This window comes from Sinocyclocheilus rhinocerous, unplaced genomic scaffold (genome assembly GCF_001515625.1).
Source record: "Sinocyclocheilus rhinocerous isolate Xijiao unplaced genomic scaffold, SAMN03320098_v1.1 scaffold1822, whole genome shotgun sequence".
NCBI classification, from domain to species: Eukaryota; Metazoa; Chordata; class Actinopteri; order Cypriniformes; family Cyprinidae; genus Sinocyclocheilus; species Sinocyclocheilus rhinocerous.
Window position 1 is genome coordinate 612906 of NW_015638936.1, and position 24603 is coordinate 637508.

General features: G+C 37.5%; 1 protein-coding gene across 1 annotated transcript in view; it reads right to left on the reverse strand.

Annotated features, from left to right (window-relative positions):
* The window catches only part of dntt (deoxynucleotidyltransferase, terminal), a 138328-nt gene that overhangs the window by 108497 nt on the left and 5228 nt on the right, over positions 1-24603 (reverse strand). The window contains exons 2-3 of the mRNA XM_016565412.1: positions 24219-24393; positions 13350-13466 (exon numbers count right to left, since the gene is read on the reverse strand). Of these exons, the coding sequence (XP_016420898.1) occupies positions 13350-13466; positions 24219-24393 (292 nt within the window). The remainder of the gene's footprint in view (positions 1-13349; positions 13467-24218; positions 24394-24603) is intronic.

Genomic DNA, 24603 nt, shown 5'->3' on the forward strand with positions numbered 1-24603 from the left:
TATTTCTCTGCCAGGACCTCCAGCGCATCCTACGGCACAGAGACGGTGAAGAATGACAGGTGGGCAAACAGGCAGAGATGAAGTGTGAAAAACACCGAAAATATGACTGAGGAAAAAATGTCAAAAGGTCAAATAAAAGGCAGCAGGAGTGAGGAAAACAGATGAAAAGAGAAAGTAAGTTTACACGGGCTGCGCAGTGACCCGTGCCGGCGGCGGACAGCAACCAGAGAGTGCTCTGTATTCTTCCCATCATGCTGCGCTCCTGTGCATGCTTTTCAGATGACCTCACAGCGACTCGTGGCTCTGTGATCAGTGGAGAGGAACCTGTCATTTTCCACTTGTTCACAAGCATTTCCCTGAGGGCCGCTGGCACACGTGTTCGCACGCTACTACATCATATACACTCTTAAAAATACAGGTGCTTAAAAGGTTCTTCACAGCGATGCCATAGAAGAACCATTTTTGGTTCCACAAAGAACACTGAAAAAAACGATTCATTGAATTTACTAACATTTTTTAAGGTAAGTGGTTGCAATCAATTTATTTTAGCTACATTTAAATAAACATATTTAGTTGACTAACTTTCAAAAAAATTTTTATTCAAATGTAGCTAAAATAAATTGTTTGCAACCACTTACCTTAAAAAAATTTTGTATCATTTTTTTTTCAGTGAACCATTCAGTCAAAGGTTCTTTAAAGAACCATAAAAATCAAAAGAAAACTATATAGACAGATAAAAAATAAAAAATAAAACTTTAACTAAAATCTAAAACTAAAAACTAAAATCAGAACTCAAATTATAAAAAATCATTCAAAATAACTAAATGACAGTAATATATATATATATATATAATATTATATATAAATTATATATGCTTTTTTGATAAATATCTAAATAATATATATATATATAAATAAATAATATATTTCTCTGCCAGGACATATTTAGTTGACTAACTTTCAAAAAAAAATTTATTCAAATGTAGCTAAAATAAATTGTTTGCAACCACTTACCTTAAAAAAATTTTGTATCATTTTTTTTTCAGTGAACCATTCAGTCAAAGGTTCTTTAAAGAACCATCTCTTTCTTACCTTTTTATAATCTGAAGAACCTTCTTTCGCCACAAAGAAGCTTTTGTGAAACAGAAAGGTTCTTCAGATGTTAAAGGTTCTTTATGGAACCATTTAGTCAAAAAAGGTTCTTCTATGGCATCGTGAAGCACCTTTATTTTTAAGAGTTTACTGTATGAAGAGAGAGATGAACAGTGGTGTGACGCTGCCTTTGTTCCTCCATTTCTTTAAAGCACTCAGAAAACCCCTCTTCTTTTACAGATTACAGATACCAGATTTACCGTACGGCGTAAAAACTTTCACCTATTTCAGCTTAAAAACTTAAGTAGTGTTGATTTTTTTAATCAACTTGATTGTACAAGTCATTGCAACTTAAATTACATTAAACTGACTTTAAAAACCATCAAGTTGAATTTCATGTTACTTGAAATTGTGCAACTTATTTTGAGGAGTTAAAAAACTAATGTAAATTACATTATTGATCATATCATTTCTACAGTGTACAGTGGCAGTCAAAAGAAGCAAAATTAGGTCATAATATAAGCTACACTAGTGGTCAAAAGTTTGGAATTATTACAGTTGTTCTCTTTTGATCACCAAGGATGCATTTATTTAGTCATTAATACAATAAAAAAATGATAATATTGTGACATATTATTACAATTTAAAATAGCTGTTTTCAAAAAATAATGTATCATAGGTTCTAATATATTTGCATATTGAACAACAATGAAGATGATGAGAGATTTACAGTTTCTACATACAGTAACTAATTTCTATTTATTTTTATTCAATATATAAATATGCATTGTTTTCATTAATTAAAAAAGTATAGTAAAACTGTAATATTGTGAAATATTATTACAAATAATGCAATATTACAAAACTTGAAATATCTGTTTTCTATTTTAATGTATTTAAAAAATATATTTAATTATTCCTGTGATGGCAAGGCTGAAGTTTGGAGTAAAATAAAATAAAATAAAATAAAATAAGTGTGCATAACCAAGAAAAGACGTTTTTTAAACATTTAAAACACTGAACATTTTTGAACGTTCAGAGAACATTCAGAAATAATGTTTTTAAAACTTCATAGGAACATTACCCTAAAAGTTCTCAGAAAATTTTTTTCATCATCTGGATGTGTGCTTGCATTTCTCTAAATACACTATCTTGAAGGAAACTCTATCTCTCTTGAGTGAAACTCTTGAGTGCTGAGGTTTGTCAGTAGAATAACAGCAGCACAGGTTTAGTATGTACAACGGGCCGGTGTGAATCAATACATGCAGCCGCTTTGTTTTCATGACATGAATGTGCACAGACATATTTAAAAAACCCTCCCGACCGTGACATACACGACACCCTTGACACCAAACACACACACACACACACACACACACAGTACTGGTTAATGAGAGCAGCGGGCCGGTAATGCCAGGGGTCACGGGGTCGAGTCCTGCCATGCCGTGAGTGTGTGTGGTGAGGATGAGGATGAGAGTCCTGGAGTGTGAGGACAGTGGGAGTGTGTGTGAGGAGTGTGTGTGTTTGAGCTCCTGCTGTGCCGAAGGAAACTCTGGAGAGCTCACATCTCACTGAGAACTCAAGACGAGATCTGCATCTTTAATGAAGACCTCTGAACACACATCTGCACTGTCTGCTGCTGTAATGGTATGATATTATATTAGCATTGAGTGTATGATGAATGAGTGGGAGTCTGCAATAAGACTGTAAGATATTCTGTATTTGTTTGCTGAAGCCCACATGTTTAGTTGTGATGCTAAGTGTTGATTTTTTACTCATTGATTTTTTCCCCCCAGTAGACACTTAAAATCAAACTCATATTCTGGGTTATCTGAAGGTTATTGTAAGCCTCAGATCAAACGCTGAGCATTGTGCAATGAGCATGATAAATATTGTACACAACAACGGCAGAAGTATAGGAAGATTTACAGTTTCTATCTACAGTAATTGTCTGACGCTATACAACTTTAGTTCCCTTCCGAGGGAACTTTGAACTGCGTCCTCTAGAGGTCGCTATGGGGAACGCCTTCAGCGTGACCGGTGTCTGAAGCATACATCTAAACACGACAATAACATTGGCCGGCGACAGCCTGTGACGTCATCACCGACCACAATATAAAAGGGCGCCGGGAGAACACGAGATCCTCTTCTTCGTCTCCAAGGACTGTTTTGTTTGAAGCATGCATTTCCGGTAAGAACGATTATTCTTCTTTATCATGGCAAGCACTAGTAAGGCTTTTAAGAAGTGTGTGGATCTGTGTCCTCGTTATTTGACACCTGATGACACGCACGATCTTTGCGTCTTGTGTTTGGGCGAAGAGCACGCGCACGATGTCCTCGAGGGGGCAGTTTGCGTGCACTGTGAGTGTTTTCCTATGAAAAAGCTCCGCTCTCGTTTGTCTCTCTTTTCGAGGAAGGAGGAACAGCCATCGGCTCCCCGTGGTTCAGGACCCTCCGCTGCTGAGGCACGGAGGAAAATGAGCTCGTGGGGATCGCAGATGGACCTAGCTAATGAGTTGAAAAAGGGTCTTTCCCTTTCGCGCTCATCAGTCACGGATGAGAGTGAGCTGCTGGACGACGATGCTATCTCTCATACATCGTCTGATCCAGCGGTTAGTGCTCTGCTGGCTCAAAGGCAAGAAGTCGATACTGAGTCCTCCCAATCCTCCTGCCCTGTGTATGATGAGCTGCTTGAGGTTATGGATCATGCCAAGGCGAGGCTTGACTTGCCGTGGAAGCGGGCCATGGAAGTGACGCCTCGAGGCCGCCTCGACGAGCGTTTTCTTTCTAGCCATAGCCCTCCAGCTCAGGTGAGTCTTCCATTTCTTCCCGATCTCCATGTGGAGATCGAGAAGGCTTGGAAAAATCCATTCTCGTCTTGCATCCATAGATTCCAGCATACTAGTTATGCCAACATCGAGGGGATGCGTGAGAATGGTTATGAGAAGATGCCCCCTGTTGAAGAGACGCTGGCCTGCTATCTCTCTATGGGGGAGACATCTTCTCTTAAGGCTCCCTCCATGCCGTCCAAACCACTTCAGGATAGGGGTGGGCGATATGAGCTAATCCCTGCCGTCCAAACCCCTTCAGGATACATCTTGTTTGAATGGCAGGTCGTACGCAGCAGCAGGTCAGGCTGCAGCCTCGTTGCACACCATGGCGGTGCTTCAGGCTTATCAGGCTGATCTGCTGAAAGACCTGGATAAAGGTCAGGGTCTATCCCCTGATGAGGTAGCTGAGTTGCATCGCACCACAGATCTTGCTCTCCGTGCCACTAAGCATGGTGGTTACGGAGAGACATCTGTGGGTGAATCTGGCAGACATCGGGTCGAAAGAGAAGGGCTTTCTTCTTGATGTGCCAGTTTCCCCTTCTGACCTTTTCAGTACTTCTGTTGAGACGGTGGTCGAGAAGTTTAAGGAAGCCAGGACGCGCACGGCTGCCTTTAAATCCTTCATTCCAAAAAGGTCCAGGTCTGAGCCCGAACAACAAAGGGGTCCTGGCCCGTCTCGATCTAAGGATCAAAGGCGGGCTCAGAAGACTAGTGTCGCGACTCACACCTCTCCCCCGCCTGCGGGTAGGGCTCATAAGGGGCGTGGGTCTAAGGGTGACAGGCAAGATTTAAGGGAGGTGATCCAGACTGGGCGTTCTCAACGCTCTGGTCTGGACCAGAGTAAAACCTGAGCAGTCTACTCACCTCTCTCTGAGAGTATTACATCTGCTCTCATCTTCCTCCCCTTAATTCCCCTAAAAAGCTTCCCTCCTGACTGAGGTTAGGTAGGAGCCTCCTGTGCTTGCATTGCAGTCTCTTATGCTGTGCCTATGATGTTTTGGCTAGTTTCTATGTCTCATAGAACTACCTACTGATGGTCCGGACCCCAGTGCTCTTCAGACTTCGCCTCCAGCCTATATCCATGAGCCTGTGTCATGCATGGGAGCCACGGTTGGCGAGTTTGATCCATTTCATCTACTCCAGTGGTTCTCAAACCTGTCCTGGAGTACCCCCTGCCCTGCACATTTTGTATATCTCCCTCATCTATCACACCTGATTCAACTCATCAGCTCATTAGTGGAGACTGCAAGACCTGAAGTGGGTGTGTCAGATATAGGGAGACATACAAACCATACTAGCCCTTTTCTGCAGCGCTACTTGGACCTGTTCTGTTTTCTGACTTTTTAGGTTTGACCCCCCTGCTAAGTCAGGACCTCCTGCTGTTGACCGATTATAGTGATGGTTTCACTCATCGGCTGATCCAGGCTGGTGATAGCCCTCATCTTCGGCTTGGACACGCAGCCTGGGCTTCTGCGGAAGCCTCCCAGCATCAGGTCTCCAGTATAATGCTGCAACCTCAGGACCAGCGGGTCCTTCTCGTGGGCTAGTACTCTTCTGAGTACATGCTTCGTGAAAATGCTCCTTATCCTCTGGCCAGGGTGCGCTACTCATCTCTCACCCTGAGGGGTCTCCTGAGATTTGAGTCTTCCTAAACATCATGCACGTTCTCTGAGCTAGAGCTCCTCTTGCTGAGGTGTTGAGGAGCTTAACACTCCATAGACAGTCAGGCCCACGGGTCCTCCCTGTCTCACTGCCCTTATGGTTGAAGCAGTAATCGCCCCTCTGCGGAGTGGGCTTGAGTACACTGCATTCCCTGAGGTAAGAGGGATTTGTGTTTCTGCGGAAACCCCTCTTGTATGCTTCTGCTCCCCTCTCTGTGAGGGTTAGCTATGAGTCGCTCCTAGTATGTGCTGTAAGGGCCCGCCTCAGCTTTAGAGCCGAGAGCGCTGCTCCCGAAAAAACCCATTTGCAACAAACTGAGTGGTAGGCCCGTTTCTGTCGCCTCCTTGGTCAGTTGCCTTTATTTTGGGACCCTGTTGTTCCCTGTAGAAATGTGTGATACCCTTCTAGCAGGATCCCATTTCTAATGTCCCATTTGCGATCTATCTGCTCCTCAGACATGGCTGCGCTCCCCTCACTGCGGGAGGGTCCCTTTGAGCTCACCGGTCCTGGGCAGACTGGGTGAGTCCTCCACTTGACTTGAGAGTTAGGTTCTCTGACCCTGGGCTATTGATCGCTTCGGTCGAGCTGGGTTCCTCTCTCTCCTCGCTAGGGGTTGAATCCTCTGCTCTTCAGCTCCATGGCAGTGACATCAGGTAGTTGGGCCACTTGCTGCTTCCCTGTTAAATAGCTGCCACTATTTGGGTCAAGCTAGGAAGTGCTACACTCACCTCGGAGGGTTGTCGTTGAGCCTGCCACTCCCGATTGAGCATCTGTGGACTTTCCTCATCGAATCCTCCGCTCGTTTGAGCTCTATTGAGTAGCAGCCTCAGGTCGTTAGGCCTCTCTCCACCTCCCTGTTGAGCCGCCCTCCTTGTGGGTCGAGCTTAGCAGTGCCCTTGGGGGTTTCATATGAGCACGCCCCTCTCAATGTGAGCGTCCGAGTCCCCCTTCTATTTTTTAAGTTGGGCCTCCGCTCTTTTGAGCTCCGGATAGCAATCATGCCAGGCGGCTGGGCCATCTCCTGCCTCCCTGGCGGGTTGCTTGTTAAGTGAGCTAGCTGTGCTCCCCTCACCATGAAGGGCCTCTTGCAAGCGCGCCGCTCCCTTCTGGGCATCTGTGAGCAGATGCTTCGGAGTCTGTTTTGTGAGTGTGCCACAGTCACTTAGGGCCCCTAGGCTGCTTTAATACAGCCTTGGTTGCCCCTTAAGCAACGGTGTTTCTAAATCCATGCTATGGTGAGTGCACACGCTGAGCTTCTGTGCACTTTCTAAAATCCACATTGTGGTAAGTGTGCACACTAAGCATTCTGCGCACTTTCTAAAATCCTGTATGTTAAGGGTTACGCGCTGTCAGCCTCATTATCTTTCTCTGGGTTGGTTTAGGGCCCGGTTCTCGTCTTGGGCTCCACTCAACTTATGTATCTCTGTTGATACATTTCTGAGCAGGGTGTTGCTACCAAAGATCTGTCGAGTCAGTTCTTTGAGCAGGTTTATTCAGAACCGGCAGTAGCCCCCCTGGGTGGCAGGCCAGGGGCTGGTTTGGTTTTTAGACACCTGGCCGTATCCCCTTAAAGGAATATCTTTCTTCTGATTCCAAGCCTTGAGCTCTGCCCTAGGCTTGGGCTTCCGAGCCCAGCCCTTAACAGGTAAGTTATTTTAGGGTATGCGGCTCAGGCCCTTGGCCGAAGGGGACAATGTCACTGATAGCTGTCAAGGCGTCCTTGGGGCAACTCCCATGGCAATGGTAGAGTTGGTACTTAGTGCTCGCCGTGGTTTCTGGCATGCACTCCACTCAGCATGGTGGTGTGGGTATACCGTTCCCCATATCGACCTCTAGAGGACACAGTTCGAAGTTCCCTTGGAAGGGAATGTCTCAGGTTACGAATGTAACCATGGTTCCTTGAGAAGGGAACGAGACACTGCGTCCTCTAGTTCCCTTGCCATGCTTCGGACGTAAGCTTCAGACAAAGAAGCGGATGACGTGTTCTCCCGGTGCCCTTTTATATTGTTGTCGCGCCGGATGATGACGTCACAGGCTGTCGCCGGCCAATGTTATTGTCGTGTTTAGATGTATGCGTCAAACACCGGTCACGCTAAAGGCGTTCCCCATGGTTACATACGTAACCTGAGACGTTTTTATTTATTTGTATTACTTTATTCATTTATTTGATCAAAAATCATCATTGCTCACCAAGGCTGCATTTATTTGATAAAAAAATATATAGTAAAAACAATAATATTGTGAAATATTACTACAAAGAAAGAAAGAAATACAAATAAATGCTCCATTTAAAATAAATGTTCTTTTGAAATTTCTATTTATCTGTGAATCCTGAAAAATAAAATGTATCACAGTTTCCACAAAAATATTGGGCAGCACAACTGTTTTTAACATTGATAATAATCATAAATGCTTCTTGAGCAGCAAATCAGCATATTAGAATGATTTATGAAGGATCATGTGACACTGAAGACTGGCGTAATGATGCTGAAAATTCAGCTTTGATCACAGCAAAAAAAAATACATTTTAACATGTTCACACAAAGAAAACAGTTATTATAAATTATAATAATATTTCACAATTTTGCAGTTTTTACTGTATTTTTGATCAAATAAATGCAGCCTTGGTGAGCAGAAGAGACTTCTTGCAAAAGTATGAAAATAAATCTAAATATAAAAAAAATAAAAATATAATACTGTATATATTTTAACATACAATATAATAAAATAAAATAATGAAAATACATTATAAAATATAATAAAACATACATAATATGTCTCTTAATTTCTCCTGCGCTTTCTATAAAATTAAACACACCACTTTCTCATTTTAATTGGATTTAGCTCCAAGTTGGTCTATTATTATGGTATGATCTATTTCAGATAACCTCGTCTCTAAACGGCACATAAAAATAAAACTGTGACTGGTTGTTTCAATCACACAGACAGTCTCTCCTGCCAAAGTGTGCTGTTTTTAGCCAAAATAACTGCAGAATGCACCAGATTTTATGCTTGAAACACTGGCTATGTGCAGGTAAGCCTGTCCTGACTCCAGGGAAAATCTATTTCTAGTTCTGACAAGTGGACTGAAGCGTTGACTTCACTACCAATCCTTTATTTATGTCAGAATACATTTCAAATTCCAGTGCTGAACGACTCCATAATGCACTCCTGAATCAATGAAGAACATACAGATGCCTGACCTACTATACCGCTCGCACAACATGAACATTTTTCACAGAGGAACTTTTATTTATGACCACAGAACTGTAGAGCGGCTCTGAAAATAATGGACAAGCCGCAAAAAGGCTTTCCAGAGGTTTTCATCCATGCAGCAGCACACATAATGAACGGCGTATCTGCTGCTGCAAGATGTAAATACCAACCATCAGACGCCTCCTGCATTGGATAACACCGCGCTTTAATGTCCATGTGTGCTGGCTTTCATTAGCAGACGTGGCCGTGATTCCCGGTCAGCTGTATGATGAAGCGAGGGGTCATTAGAGAGATTGATTCAGCCAGGGAAAGACCTTCGCTAGGCTGCTGTCAGCGCAGCTGTGGCACCAGAGGCCAAGAGATGAAAGCAAACAACACGCGACGCCTGCTCATTAATGTCTATTTACACCCTCCACATTAAATCAGCCAGCATTCATTCACACACACGCTTTTCTGAGTGCTTTCACAGCATGACGGTCAGTGCCGCTACATACGGATGTATTGATTGATGTGGAGGCCTGGTAAAGATGGAGAGATGGAGAAAACTTAAAGAAAGTAGAGATGACAGAATGCCAAAAACAGAATGAGAGACACACAGTAGCTCTGATTTAAAATGTTTAAATATTAAAAAATATATATATATATTATTATTATGATGATGATTATGATTATTAATATTTTTCTATTGGATACTCATTTAAACAGTTTATTTAAATAGTGTTTTTCACAAGGCATATTGCATTAAATCGATCCAGCATCCACATCACGTGGTAAAACATGGTAACATGGTAAAAAGCATGTAATAACAATTAATAATATTTAATACATTAAATATTATTCAATATATAAACATGCAAAAATTCAACCATAATAACCATTTTCAACCGTAACAAAAAAGTTTAACATGGCAACATGATGACAGAATGCAAAAAACAGAGAATGAGAAAAAGAGAAAGAGGGGAAAAAGACACACAGTAGCTCTGTTTTAAAATGTCTAAATATTAAAAATTATTATTATTATTATTATTATTAATAACAATAATAACATTATTAAGAAATTATAATTATACATATTATTCTATATTATTTTACATATTATTATTATTATTATCAATACGATATAAATTATAACGTAATTGTTGTAATTACTTTGTTTTACTATCTGATATTACTTTAAACCAGTTGATTTAAAGTAAAGTGAAGTGTTTTTCACAAAACATATTGCATAAAATTGATCCAGAACACCCTAGCAATCACATAATGTGGGAAAAGCATTTAATAATAATAATAATAATAATAATAATTAAATAATAAAATATAATTTAATATGTAAACATGCAAAATTCAACCATTCAACCATATGCAACCATAACAGCAATTCAACATAATAATAATACCTATATAAGTGATTATTTAATAATTTAATATATATAAACATGCAAAAATCATGCCAAAACAACCACCTTAGCAAAATGCTAAAATCCTCCCAGAACACACCACTATAATTTGCTTTAGAACATTTAATTTGACTCATTTTAGGAAATGCATATGCTGGACAAACATGCAAAACTCCAGGTGAAGTCTGTTCGGAGTAAGAGAAGACATAAGGATCAGATCGATATTGGTGACTCTTGGGAGCTGGGAAAAGTGCTGTGATTGACAATCACAGGATGTGTTTTGGTGGATTCATCAAGCTCCGGGGCCGCAGTGTTTCTGACACCTGCACACCTGTTACGTGTCAACCAAACACCTGCAGGCTGATCTCTCCTCACTCTCTCCTTACCATCAGTAAACCGAGACTTCACATCAGCGGCATGAAAAACAAAACTGTTCAGTATCAATTATGCACAGAATGTGGATCAAACCAAACAAAAACATGTTCAATACTGGTAAACCTAAACAATAACTTAACCTCTTAACTGTCACTGGGTAACCAGTCTTACGTTTCAGATTCAAATTAGACTAATCTATCTTTTAAAACTGAATTTATGACCAGTCTCGAAGAAAAAAAAATAGATGACTAACTTTTTAAGACTAAGCAGTTTATGTAACAGACCCAACCGTAATTTTAATTTTTTTTAATTTTTTAATTTTATTTAAACTAAATATTTTACAAAATATTTTGGATTCTAAAATTGCTATAAAATCAAAGCGACATGTCTAAGTGAGTTATGTTCCAAATTTTAAGTTAATATTACAAAAACTGAGGTTCCTGTGAGATTTTGTTTAGGTGCTATACCAAAAATAGACATCGGGTTACCCCCAAACTCACTAATCAATTTATACATTTCTGTCACAATATTACTTCTTCTTCAACAAAGATGTTAAAATGCACTATCTGAACTTAAATGGTTATAATTCATGAACACTTTGGAATACAGACCTAAGCCTGGTCTCTTTTTAAAGAAGAAAGTGATTGATTGCTGAAGTGGAAGCATTTCAAAAAATGAAAGTATAAAGTTATTTAATTTGCTGTAAAGAAATGCACCACAATACTTTTTTATCTGAAATAAATATTGTACAAAATATTTTGTAACCTAAAATAGCTATAAAATCATAGCAATATGTCTAAGTTACATTCCGAATTTGAAGTTGATATCACAAAAATTGAAGTTCCTGTGAGATTGTTAAAAAAAAAGCCACTCCCAAACTCCATAGAATTTATGAATTTTCCTGTCACAATATTACTTCTTCTTCTTCTTCTTCTTCAGCAAAGATGTTAACGATTTTCACAAGATAAATTTTGTGAAGTGTTTAAGCTTTCAAATGATATCTAATTTAATGATGATTGCTAAAATTTGTGATGGGTAAAAAAGCGTAATAAAAATAAAAAGTAATAGTAATAAAGATAACACAAAAAGAGTGCCAAGCGTCCCGATAGCTAGACGCTGGCAGTTAACCAGTTAAACACCTCTGATTTACCAATGCATTCAGATGTAGTAAGCAAAATGCTGAACCACAGCAATAACACAAGCTGTAAGTAGACACATTTGATGCAGCATTTGGATATTTGGATGCATACACATGACATTTATAGCCAAGACAAAACAGATTATATCTCTCACAAACACCCTGAGCTCATCTCATCTCACCCTGCTGTTCATCAGCTCAATCATTATTCTCAATAATGTGTTTGCATTGCAGCTGTTTTTCTCTCCTGGCAATAGACAATCAAGTCTCTGTTTTCCATTAAAATATCATATTTGCCAGTGAAATACAGAAGAGATTTTAATCTGTGCTCTCAGTTACGGTTCACCTCGCCCTGTCAGTCTTTGGTGTTTTTCTCTTTCATCATAATTGATTTATTAACGTTGCTGATCGCAAAATACGAGTCTACGCAAATGTCAAATCTGAAACAAAGCATATTCTCAGACTGTTTTTCTCTTGATTAATGTTCAAAGAACCACAACAAATCAGCTGTAATAATCAGCGAGCGACTCCTCATGCATCCAAAAGCTCTTAAACCTCCAGCGTTCGTCAGTTTAATTCTGGCACCAAACACGCACCTCGTGCGGAAAGTTTAGCAGTTCTGGCAGCGTCTCAAGAGTTGCTCGTAATTTTCCTCGCAGAAGCCCAAGGTGAATCTGTTATGGGTTTATGTTCGAGTATCAAATAAATATTTAAAGCAGAATATGACTGAAGTTTTGCTAGACAACTGATAACAGGCCTGTAACCTTCCAAACGCAAATCGCAAGACAAAGCAAAAGCCGTCTGGCGATTACGCCCGAATTTTCACCTCTTGTGAGAAAATAAAAATGTCCGCATGTGTTGATCTACATTTGACTAGACTCTATCTTTCCTGTTTTTCACCTCACACCACAGCTGATGGCCATGAGTAATGTCAGATACACACAGTACAATTTTGCTATCTCAGACTAAATTCATAGATTATAAAAGATTACTTCTGAGATTTACAAAAAAATATTTTGACTAAAGATGAACTAAGATAAACCACTTAGTAACACCCTGGTAACTCCTTAACAACCATTTAGCAACACCCTAGCACCCAAAACGCCCTTGAAACCACGTAGCAACACCCTGGTAACCACTTAGAACTCCCTAGCAACCGCTTAGCAACATACTGGCACCCAAAACACCCTTGAAACCACTTAGCAATGCCCTGGTAACCACACAGATCATCTAAGTAACCGCTTAGCAACATCCTGGCAACCATGTAAAACACCCTGGAAACAACTTAGCAACATCCTGGCACCCAAAACATTCTAGAAATCACCTAGCAACGCTCTGGTAACCACCCAGAACACCTTAACAACCATTTAACAACATCTGACATAAACGGCTGTGTTGGTGTTTGTCTTGAGAAACGGCACAGTGTACAGCTGAAGTTAATGGTGTGTGTGTGTGTGTGTGTGTGTGTGTGTGTGTGTGTGCGGTTCGGCCCCCTTCTGTTCTGTACATACTGTGCTGCAAATGGGCCAGAGATTAAAATAACTCCGGAACACTGTGATGTCAGTTTTAAAATAATATCTCGGTGTCCTTTACGATGTTGGAGTTTGATTCTCAGCACACATGTGTGTTTGTACTCACTGTAAAGATCTTATTGTGGTTATCCAATGTCGTTCGTCTCTGGCAAGCGTACGGAGACACAGCAGACTCAGGTTTGGCTGACGGATGCGCACACGACCTCTGATCCACAGCGGGATTCTTCTCATAAACACACACACACACACACACAAAGAGAGAGAGAGACTCATAAATCAATCAGATGTTCAGTTGATATTAGATCAAAATAAACAAGTGGCATGAACCAGTTCACAAAGCCCAGAGCCGATCCTCCCTATACGCAAAGTACGCAAGCTGCATAGGGCCCCCGAAACACCAGGGGGCCCCCTTGCTCTCAAAGATGATTCCCCCGAAACGGGGGCCCCCTTGCTCTCAAAGATGATTTAATTTTAGTTTCGTTTTTGAATTTGGCCAGCGGTTATGAAAACCGTTTATGTTATTTCTTTTAATGCGGTGCGCTGTCGCCCGTTCTACGTAAAAATCAGTCAAATCATGTAACGTGAATGTCATACAGTGTCTTACACGAGACACAAAAAAAAAACTAGTTGAAAAGAAGTGGTAGTGGTAGGTATCCCCCCGCCGACACAGTTTTGCGTAGGATCGGCTCTGACAAAGCCTCTCGATATTTAATACATATAGAATCGCTTTAGACTAAAACCATAGAACCCATTTAAAAACCCATAGACTTACAATGAAGGAGGGTCCCTAGCAAACACCCAGAATACACCTTGGCAACACCTAGAAGGCCTTCAAAACTGCATAGAAAAGCCCTAACAACCATGTGGAATACCCTAGCAACTGCACAGCAACCACCCAGATCACCTTAAAAATGACAAAGTAACCATATAGCAACACCCTAGCAACCACTCAGAATACTCTAGCAATGCCCTGGATACAACCTAGAAGACACAATTAGACAGAATTACACACCAAATACCTAGAAACCACCCAGAATGCAAATCTAGTAACCACTCTTGAAACTGCATAGCAACACCCTAGCAACCACCTACCACTTCTTAGCATCACGGCAGGATCTTTTGCGCAGGTAAACACTCACATGATCCTCAGAACACATTTATTTCGTCACACAGGAACAGCACGATAACGACAGGACACATCAGAATCAATTACAGCTTTATGATTTACAATTACAGCCAGCAGCTCCAGTTTAGCCCTCATGAATTGGCGTTTGATTATTCACCCCCTCCCGACTCACTAAAGGATTACAGCTGTAATGTCAGCGCTCTGGGAATAATTGCTAGATGTGACGGGAGTCTGTACCCGTGAAAATGACCTGCGCAATCATCTCGGCACATTGTGATAATGGCCGATTCAGAGATTCAGCAGGGAAAGTGAACGCTAACACGCTGTTCTGACCGCCCGCTATTTTAGAGGCGTCGCAGATCTGAATGAAAAGAGGCCTGATATCTGCACTCCCCTCCAGCAAAAGCATCGAGCGCTCAGAAGTGAGAAAATCAGAGCCATTATTCGTCGTCAGGGGCGTCACCTCCTTCACAAGCATAAAGAGGCTGCATATAATGCCTGTATGATGACTATTTCAGGGCAAATCAGAAACTAATCTGGTCCCCCATTAAGTTATGATAGTTAAAGGCACTTTCAGATTTAATTTCCCTTCCTGTGACACCAGACCTCGCTGTGGGTCTCTGACTTCACATGCCTTTTCACTGCCACTCAGACAAAAATATTCATAATGTCTAAAAAACTCAATTTTATCCTACACAGCGGTAAGATTACATGGAGAGAAAATGGAGACTCGACAAGGTCTCAAACTGCTCAGATTTGCCAAGTGTGAAATCCAAAGTCTAATATTTCCCATCAAATTCAAGTCAATTCCGCCATAAAAAAAAAATTTATGAGAAACGTCTGAGACAAAGTTGATGTCTCCTGATCTATTACACATCCCTGCATTTTGAAATAAATAAAATAAATAATAAAATAAATTTTAAAAATACAAATAAAAAATCTGCTGATTTGCAATAAAAAGGGCCTAATATTACCTAAATTTATTATGCTGAATTCAAGTATATTAATAAAAACTTTCCATCATGTAATTTTTTCACAAAATAAGTATGAAGATTTTTCAAATTATATATAAAAACTAAAACTTTAAACTTCAAGAACTAAAATGACTAAGACTGAAATAAAAAATAATTATTGATCAATATTAATATAAAAAATAAAAATGACAAAAGCACATTAGATTACTAAAATCTAAACTAAATTTAAAAGTACTAAAATTACTCAAACGGAAATACAAACTAATTAATGTATTAGTATAAATATAGATTTAAATATATATCTATATCTAAATATAGATATCAAAAATAATAATACAAATGAAAAAGGCACAAAAGATTACTTAAACTAAATTTAAAATTACTAAAACAGAAATGAAAATATTAAAATAACAAAAGGGAAAAATGTTAATTGAAATAAAACTGAGAAAAGAAAATATAAATATTAGATTAAACAAAATATGAATTGTTTTTTTTTTTCAAATCATAATATATATATATATAAAATCTCAAAATGTCTAAATGTCAAATATTCAAAATACATCATTTAACTTACAATGTGCAAAGGAGTGGAAAAATATGATCAAATACTCCATTTAATGTCAAAGAACTTTACATAAACACACATTTATAAATAAAAGAGCTTTTTTCACAAAATCTGTCATTTTCTGTGGCTTTTTGGATGCAGTAAAGCAGAAAACATCAGATTTCTAGTTTGCATTTTCTTTTTTCAATAGCCATAATTCAGGATTATAAATAAAATAATGTGAAAATAGGCTGAGAATTGAACAAATAGCTATAATCTGGCTCAGATTCGGACAGGAATCATGTATTTGTGCCAGTTTTTTTCTGATTAAGGGAAAATACAAGACTTCTTCACCTTATAAATGGCTCTCGAAAGCAAAAATGCTACAAAATGCATCATATTTACTGACAAAGTGTGGCGTGCTCCAGCAAAACAGGCTATTTTTGGAATCAGCAGCACAAAATTAGTAAGAAATAAATATTGGATTTGATTCAGCAGATATGATGCAGGGCAGTTTAATAGAGCAATAACATTCCTCCTGAGCGTCCCTCTTTTGGGAACAAATTAAAAGTGCATTACATCTGGCACCAGGGGGCGCACTGCAGTAATCACATCTGGAGGTCACAGACACTGAAAAGATGTTTTTTGTCTGAGGATTGACTTCACCTCAACAGGCAGAAACAATGAGCTGAAATGTATGCAGGTGAGAGCAGCGTCTGCTGCGGGTTAATGACCAACACTTGAGCAGGTGAGCCGAGTCGCTCGGGTTAATGAGATCACACCCTGAACACCGGCCCGGCTCGGGTTCACATCCCTCCTGATTGGGCCTCCGCTTCCTCTCCAAGTGCATGACTGATAACGAAACAGATGTCTCTGGAGACACACACACTCATTTCTGATCATCCCATCCGTCTAGACGGCAGCGAGAGGCGTATTTATCTGCGTTTCTTACAACCATCACGAGTCAGTGGGTGTAAAAGCTGCAGCTTGTCTTCAGGAGAGAAAGAGAGCCGCGAAGGCGACTGAAGAACGGCATTTTTAGAGCGCTAATGAAGGCAACTTCTTTTGAAGCGGTGCATTTTGGCACTTCTACACCTCATCATGCATCATTATAAAAGGAACAGTTCACAATCTTAAAACAACTAAAACTACAGCTATTAAAAAATCATTTTCATCAAAGGATTAGGTCCTTCAGGGTGTCTTGGAGGGGTGAGGTTTCTAAGTCACAACTTCTTGCTACTGGGGTTCCTCAAGGCTCAGTGCTTGGACCACGTCTCTTCTCCATCTACCTGTCGTCATTCAGGATTTGTCATTCAGAAGCATGGATTTTCTCATCACTGCTATGCTGATGACACGCAACTCTACTTCTCATTCCAACCAGATGATCCGACGGTAGCTGCTCGCATTGCAGCCTGTCTGAGAGACATTTCTAGCTGGATGAAGGACCATCACCTTCAGCTCAACCTTACTAAGACAGAACTACTTGTGGTTCCAGCAAACCCATTGTTTCATCACAACTGCTCTATACAGCTGGGTTCGTCAACCATAACTCCTTCCAGGACAGCCAGGAACCTTGGAGACTTAAACTAAAATTAAAAGTTTAAGTACTAAAATTAGTTTAAAACCGAAATAAAAATGACTTAAAGCTAAATAGAAATATTAAAAACAACGTTTTTGGTAATTGACATAAAGCTGAAAAAATACATATAAATATTCGTTGAAAAACAAGCTTAAAACTAGAAATAAAAGAGAAATATTTCATTGGCAATTAACTGAAAAATTAAAAGTTTAAGTATTAAAATTACTTTAAAACCTAAATAAAAATGAATTAAAGCTAAATTGAAATATAAAAAAACAGTTTTTGTTCATTGAAATACAGCTGAAAAATATCAAATATACAAATTAGATGAAAAACTCAAACTTAAAAGTACTTAAAGTACTAAAATTAATCAAAATAAATTAATTAAATCTAAAAAGAAATTAAAAAAAATGAAAAACAAAATGACAAACTTAAAAAAACTGAAAACTGAAAAATAAAAATAAAAAGCTTATTTCAAATATTAAATTCTATAATATTTCTGTAAATCATGGTGCTAGAAATGTAAGTTCCTTTGGATAAAAGAATCTGCAAAATGCATAAATGTAAATAATAACCCTGGTTCACTCCAAAAATTAAAAATGTCCTCAACTTTCTCAACCTTTTATTTAACAACCTCTGTTTTCAATACAACTGAAATGGACTGTGATTTATTCTGCCAAGGACAAAATATACCATAAAAATCTCAAATAGGCTACGTCTTGCAGTCTATATATTCTGACTCTTGAAATCATCTGACAGCTTTGCATGAGAAACAGACTCAAAGCTAAGTCATTCATTGATAAATCTCTTCTTAAACCTCATTTATAGTCACATTTTTCATCTGTCACACAAAAATCAATGAGGTTCAGCGTCAAAGACATCAAATCTGCTGCGATGCATCTAAAGGCACCACTTTCTTCACTCAAAGCATCTTGGAAATGGCTTGGATACTTATACATATGTCCTTTTTGGAGATCATGCTGTCATATGGAAGTTTTTTAATGAAATTTTCTTCACAGAAATTACAGCATACGGGTCTGTAGCAAACAATGACAGAAGTCTCATTTTTGGCTGAATTATTCCTTTAATGTCGCAGATCAATTATTGTCTTCTGCATCATTACCTGACTCTGATATTTGGATCAATCAAAGCATCTTCATTTAAGCCGCTCGATGCTAAACGCCTCAATCAATGCCGGCCAAAAGTAAACAAGCCATTTTCTGGTCTGCGGCACTGAAGCGGCTAAAAGACGAACTCAAGTTCACAGTCATACGTCCTGCAAGGCTTGCGTCGTCTGTATCCCACTGAGAAGGAGAAGAAAGATTAATGGAGTTTGTGAAACAGGCAGCATATTTCTTTATTTGGGGCACATATGCTGCGGAAGCGCCCACGGCGTTGTCCAGGGGTGGAGAATCAGTCTTCAGCGTCAGTCAGCGATGCGCTACGAGGCCCGGCGTCACACTGATGCCTCTATTTGACGCTGTATTGAGCATCACTCTGAGGCTGTCAGGTGCTGGCCTCACGGCTTTATGCAATGTGCTTTTGCAACCAACACGTGAAATGCAATGTCCTTTCCCATTATTTCTCAAAGCGGCTGTGAAGTTGCTTTCTATAGAAATGTAATTTAAGCGCATTCAAGCTCTGAGAACTCAATGTAGGTGCCAAACGTTTGGGGAAAATGCTTTTTGGAGATAAAAGAACAAAAGTTCGGCATTGAATCTGCATTGATTGAGTGTTTGCTGGTCATGCATTTGAACGAGAACATGTAACACGTTTTATTTGATCTATTCCTCTGCATTTCTAAGATGTGCATACGTTCATTATTTTGTAGGTTCAGTGTCATGTCAGAAACCCTTTCAGGCTCACAGCGACACCTAGTGCTCTAGTAGTGGTTACTACATCACCAAATCACCAAATAAACAACACAACAGATAGAACAGTTCACCCAAAAATCAAAATGTGCTGGAAATGTGCTCATCCTCATGTCATCCAAGATTAGGATGAGTTTGTTTCTTCATCAGGTTTGTAGAAATGTAGCATTGCATCAGTGTCTCAGCAATGGATGCTCTGCAGTGAATGGGTGCCGTCAGAATGAGAGTCCAAACAGCTGATAAAAACATCACAATAATCCACAAGTAATCCACACCACTCCAGTCCATCAGTTAACATCTGGAGAAGACAAAAGCTGAAACAAATCCAGCATTAATATTCAAACCATTGCTTCTGACGAGTCCATAATCCATAATAATGCTTTCTCATGCCAATCTCCAGTTGTCTCTCACATCAAAATCCAGCCACATATTTGTTTAGAGCTGTTTAAACGCTGCTTGATCTGTGCAGATTTCTCTCCTGATTCACACCAGAACACTTTTTCACTGGAGGAAGTTTTAGTTTTAGTTCACGATAATAACCCTGAGGAGAATTGAGGGTGAAACAAATGGGAATACTAACAGATTTGTTAATATCTTGAATTTATTTTATTTTTTATTTTTTTTATTTTTTTTATTTTTTGTCATTTGGTTTATTGCTTTTTTAAAATGTCTGTTTTTTTTTTATTATTATTACGTTTTAACTTTTAGTTTTTTTAGGACTTCAACGAACTTAACAAAAATGAGAATAATGTTTCTGTATTTTGTTTTATTTTAGTTAATGTTTATTTTATTTTTATTTTGAGTAATGATTTTTTTATTTGTTTGTTTTAGATTAAGTTTTAAATAACCCTGAGTGATTTCATAGGTCAAGCGAATGGTAATACTAAAAAAATTAAAATTAAATTAAAGTTTTAGCAAATTTTGTTGTGTTTTTTTTTTTACATTTTAATTAGCTTTTGATTTTTAAAAATATTTCTACACAGTTTTTATTAAGTTTTAGTTTTTGTTATTTTAGCGCTTCAAAATGAGAAATGTTGTTTTGGCAACTGGAATTTTTATTTATTTCTTCTATGTTTTATTTCAAGTAATGAAATGTTTTTTTATGTGCTTTTGCTTTTAAAAAATATGTCTATGTCAGTTTTTAGTAAGCTTTAGTTTTTGTTATTTTAGTACTTAAACTGAACAAAAATGTGAAATGTTGCAAAATAAATAACTGTTAAATTTTTATTTCATTTATCTCAGACATTAAATAGAAACTATAGCAGTGTTATTTTGCTTTTAATTGATATGTTGAATTAGTCTATTTTTATTTTTTCATTTTAATTTTAAGTTTGTAATTTTGTTGTTTTTAGCATTTTTTATATTTAAAAAAAAGTATAATTACAGTTGTCTTAGTATTTCAACTTAACAGAGGTATTTAAAAGTATTTATTAGTATTTATCAGAAGTATTTATTAGTATTTAAACTAAACAGAATTTAGAAATGTTGCCAAAAAAAGATAAGTGGAATAAAATCATTTCTTAACATTTTAATTTATTTCCGTAACCTCAGACATTAAAGAATAGAAATGACAGCAGTGTTATTTTAGTATCATTATTATGCTAATATAGTTTTTAGTTTAAGTTTGCCCAGGATTAACCTGGAGTGGAAAAAAGAGAACTATAGAATCAAATAGGATTACATTGTTTAGGTAGCAACGTTCTTTTAAACCAACACCATTGTCTATTGCCACATCCCAAACTGTAAAATGACTGCAAAAACTGTCATTTAAACATCATCACAGTTCAAAGATGTTAATTTTGACAAAAATTAGGTTTTACAAAATGATAAACTTTACATTCAACCTAATAAATAATTTAAAAGGCGAAAAGTGATAAGGCTGCAGGTGTGATACTAATTTTGTCTGAATCCAGTATATGTATCTTGTTTTTAAGACATTATCGTTGTTATTATTAATAATTAATTTATTAGACACTTCTACTGGACAAAAATACAAGAATACTGACTAAAAAAAAGTTCATTAATTAATTATAGGAGCCAGTATAGGTTTTAGAAAAGCATTTGGAAAAACTCTGCTTCAAAATGAGAAATGTTGTTTTGGCAACTGGAATTTTTATTTATTTCTTCTATGTTTTATTTCAAGTAATGAAATGTTTTTTTATGTGCTTTTGCTTTTAAAAAATATGTCTATGTCAGTTTTTAGTAAGCTTTAGTTTTTGTTATTTTAGTACTTAAACTGAACAAAAATGAGAAATGTTGCCTTGGCTACTTGATTTTTTTTAATATATTTTTTTCTATATTTTAGTCAATATTTAAAGTAATGTGTATGAATTTTATTTTTATATTTAATTTTTAGTTTAATTTGAGTAATTTTGTTGTGTGTAATGTATTTTTTTTATGTCTATATAGATTTTAAGTTTTATTTTTAGATTATTTAGTTTTATAATTTTGTGTATTTTGTATTATTTTGGGGTTTTTTTTATTTTTATTATTTTGAGTAATTAATTGTTTTATAGTTTTAGTTTTAGTTCACGATAATAACCCTGAGGAGAATTGAGTAATTTCTTAGGTGATACAAATGGGAATACTAACAGATTTGTTAATATCTTTCATTTATTTTATTTTTTTTAGTCATTTGGTTTATTGCTTTTTTAAAATGTCTGTTTTTTTTTTTTTTATTAAGTTTTAACTTTTAGTTTATTTAGGACTTCAACGAACTTAACAAAAATGAGAATAATGTTTCTGTATTTTGTTTTATTTTAGTTAATGTTTATTTTATTTTTATTTTGAGTAATGATTTTTTTATTTGTTTGTTTTAGATTAAGTTTTAAATAACCCTGAGTGATTTCATAGGTCAAGCGAATGGTAATACTAACAAAATTAAAATTAAATTAAAGTTTTAGCAAATTTTGTTGTGTTTTTTTTTTTACATTTTAATTAGCTTTTGATTTTTAAAAATATTTCTACACAGTTTTTATTAAGTTTTAGTTTTTGTTATTTTAGCGCTTCAAAATGAGAAATGTTGTTTTGGCAACTGGAATTTTTATATATTTCTTCTGTTTTATTTCAAGTAATGAAATTTTTTTTTATTTGCTTTTGCTTTTAAAAAATATGTGTATGTCAGTTTTTAGTAAGTTTTAGTTTTTGTTATTTTAGTACTTAAACTGAACAAAAATTTGAAATGTTGCCTTGGCAACTGACTGAAATAAAAGACGTTTAAGTTTTAGTTTTAGTTAACCATGAGTGATTTCACAGGTGAAACACACAGCAATGCTAACAGATTGTGGAAAAAAGACAGAAATCTGCTGCTCTTTGCCATATGAGCTTCTCAAGTGCACTTACTTGTATGTAATGTCTGATTTCCACAGACACGGGCCGGCCGGCGCTCATGCTCTCAATGCTCTCAGTGATGTGCAGCACGTGTTTATCATGAGTCTCTCTAAAGCCCTGCTCCTCGAGCCAGCTCCGCCAGCTCCACGCCGCGTTCCCCTCCGACACGACGTGCGTCACATCAGCACTGCCAAACACACACACACACACACACCATTAGATGCATATAATGGATCCCAGATCGTGTGGCACATAAGTAGCTGTTTTCAAGCGCCTTAATCCAGTTTCACATCTACTCTGCGACTGATTGATTCTCTCACACACACCCACACGCTCTCGTCCAGCGGTTTTCATTTCTCCAGCGGTTCTCAATGATCAGATTATACCGTATGAAATCAAATCAGGTGGACTTTCGCACATTAGGATGTGAATGTGACGTGTGTGTGTGTGTGCGTGTGTGAGATCATCAACACACACACACACACACACAGTCTGGTCAGCTATCCTTGTGGGGACTCTCCATAGGCGTAATGGTTTTTCTACTGTACAGACCGTATTTTCTATCGCCCTACACCAACCCTACCCCTAAACCTACCCCTTACAGGAAACTTTCTGCATTTTTAGATTTTCAAAAAACTTCATTCTGTATGATTTATAAGCTTTTGTACCCGTGGGGACCACAATTTAGGGCCCCACCGTGACACGAGTCCCCATGAGTCTGTGTGTAGACAGGTTTAAGTCCCCACCAGGATATATAAACCAGTACACACAGACACACACATGCGTCATTTGGTTTATTGCTTTTTTAAAATGTCTGTTTTTTTTTTATTATTATTACGTTTTAACTTTTAGTTTTTTTAGGACTTCAACGAACTTAACAAAAATGAGAATAATGTTTCTGTATTTTGTTTTATTTTAGTTAATGTTTATTTTATTTTTATTTTGAGTAATGATTTTTTTATTTGTTTGTTTTAGATTAAGTTTTAAATAACCCTGAGTGATTTCATAGGTCAAGCGAATGGTAATACTAAAAAAATTAAAATTAAATTAAAGTTTTAGCAAATTTTGTTGTGTTTTTTTTTTTACATTTTAATTAGCTTTTGATTTTTAAAAATATTTCTACACAGTTTTTATTAAGTTTTAGTTTTTGTTATTTTAGCGCTTCAAAATGAGAAATGTTGTTTTGGCAACTGGAATTTTTATTTATTTCTTCTATGTTTTATTTCAAGTAATGAAATGTTTTTTTATGTGCTTTTGCTTTTAAAAAATATGTCTATGTCAGTTTTTAGTAAGCTTTAGTTTTTGTTATTTTAGTACTTAAACTGAACAAAAATTTGAAATGTTGCCTTGGCAACTTGATTTTTTTAAATATATTTTTTTCTATATTTTAGTCAATATTTAAAGTAATGTGTATGTGGTTTTGGTTTTAGTTTTAGTTTTAGTTAACCATGAGTGATTTCACAGGTGAAACACACAGCAATGCTAACAGATTGTGGAAAAAAGACAGAAATCTGCTGCTCTTTGCCATATGAGTTTCTCAAGTGCACTTACTTGTATGTAATGTCTGATTTCCACAGACACGGGCCGGCCGGCGCTCATGCTCTCAGTAAACCAGCTGATGTGCAGCACGTGTTTATCATGAGTCTCTCTAAAGCCCTGCTCCTCGAGCCAGCTCCACAGCTCCTGCGCCGCATTCCCCTCCGACACGACGTGCGTCACATCAGCACTGCCAAACACACACACACACACACACCATTAGATGCATATAATGGATCCCAGATCGTGTGGCACATAAGTAGCTGTTTTCAAGCGCCTTAATCCAGTTTCACATCTACTCTGCGACTGATTGATTCTCTCACACACACCCACACGCTCTCGTCCAGCGGTTTTCATTTCTCCAGCGGTTCTCAATGATCAGATTATACCGTATGAAATC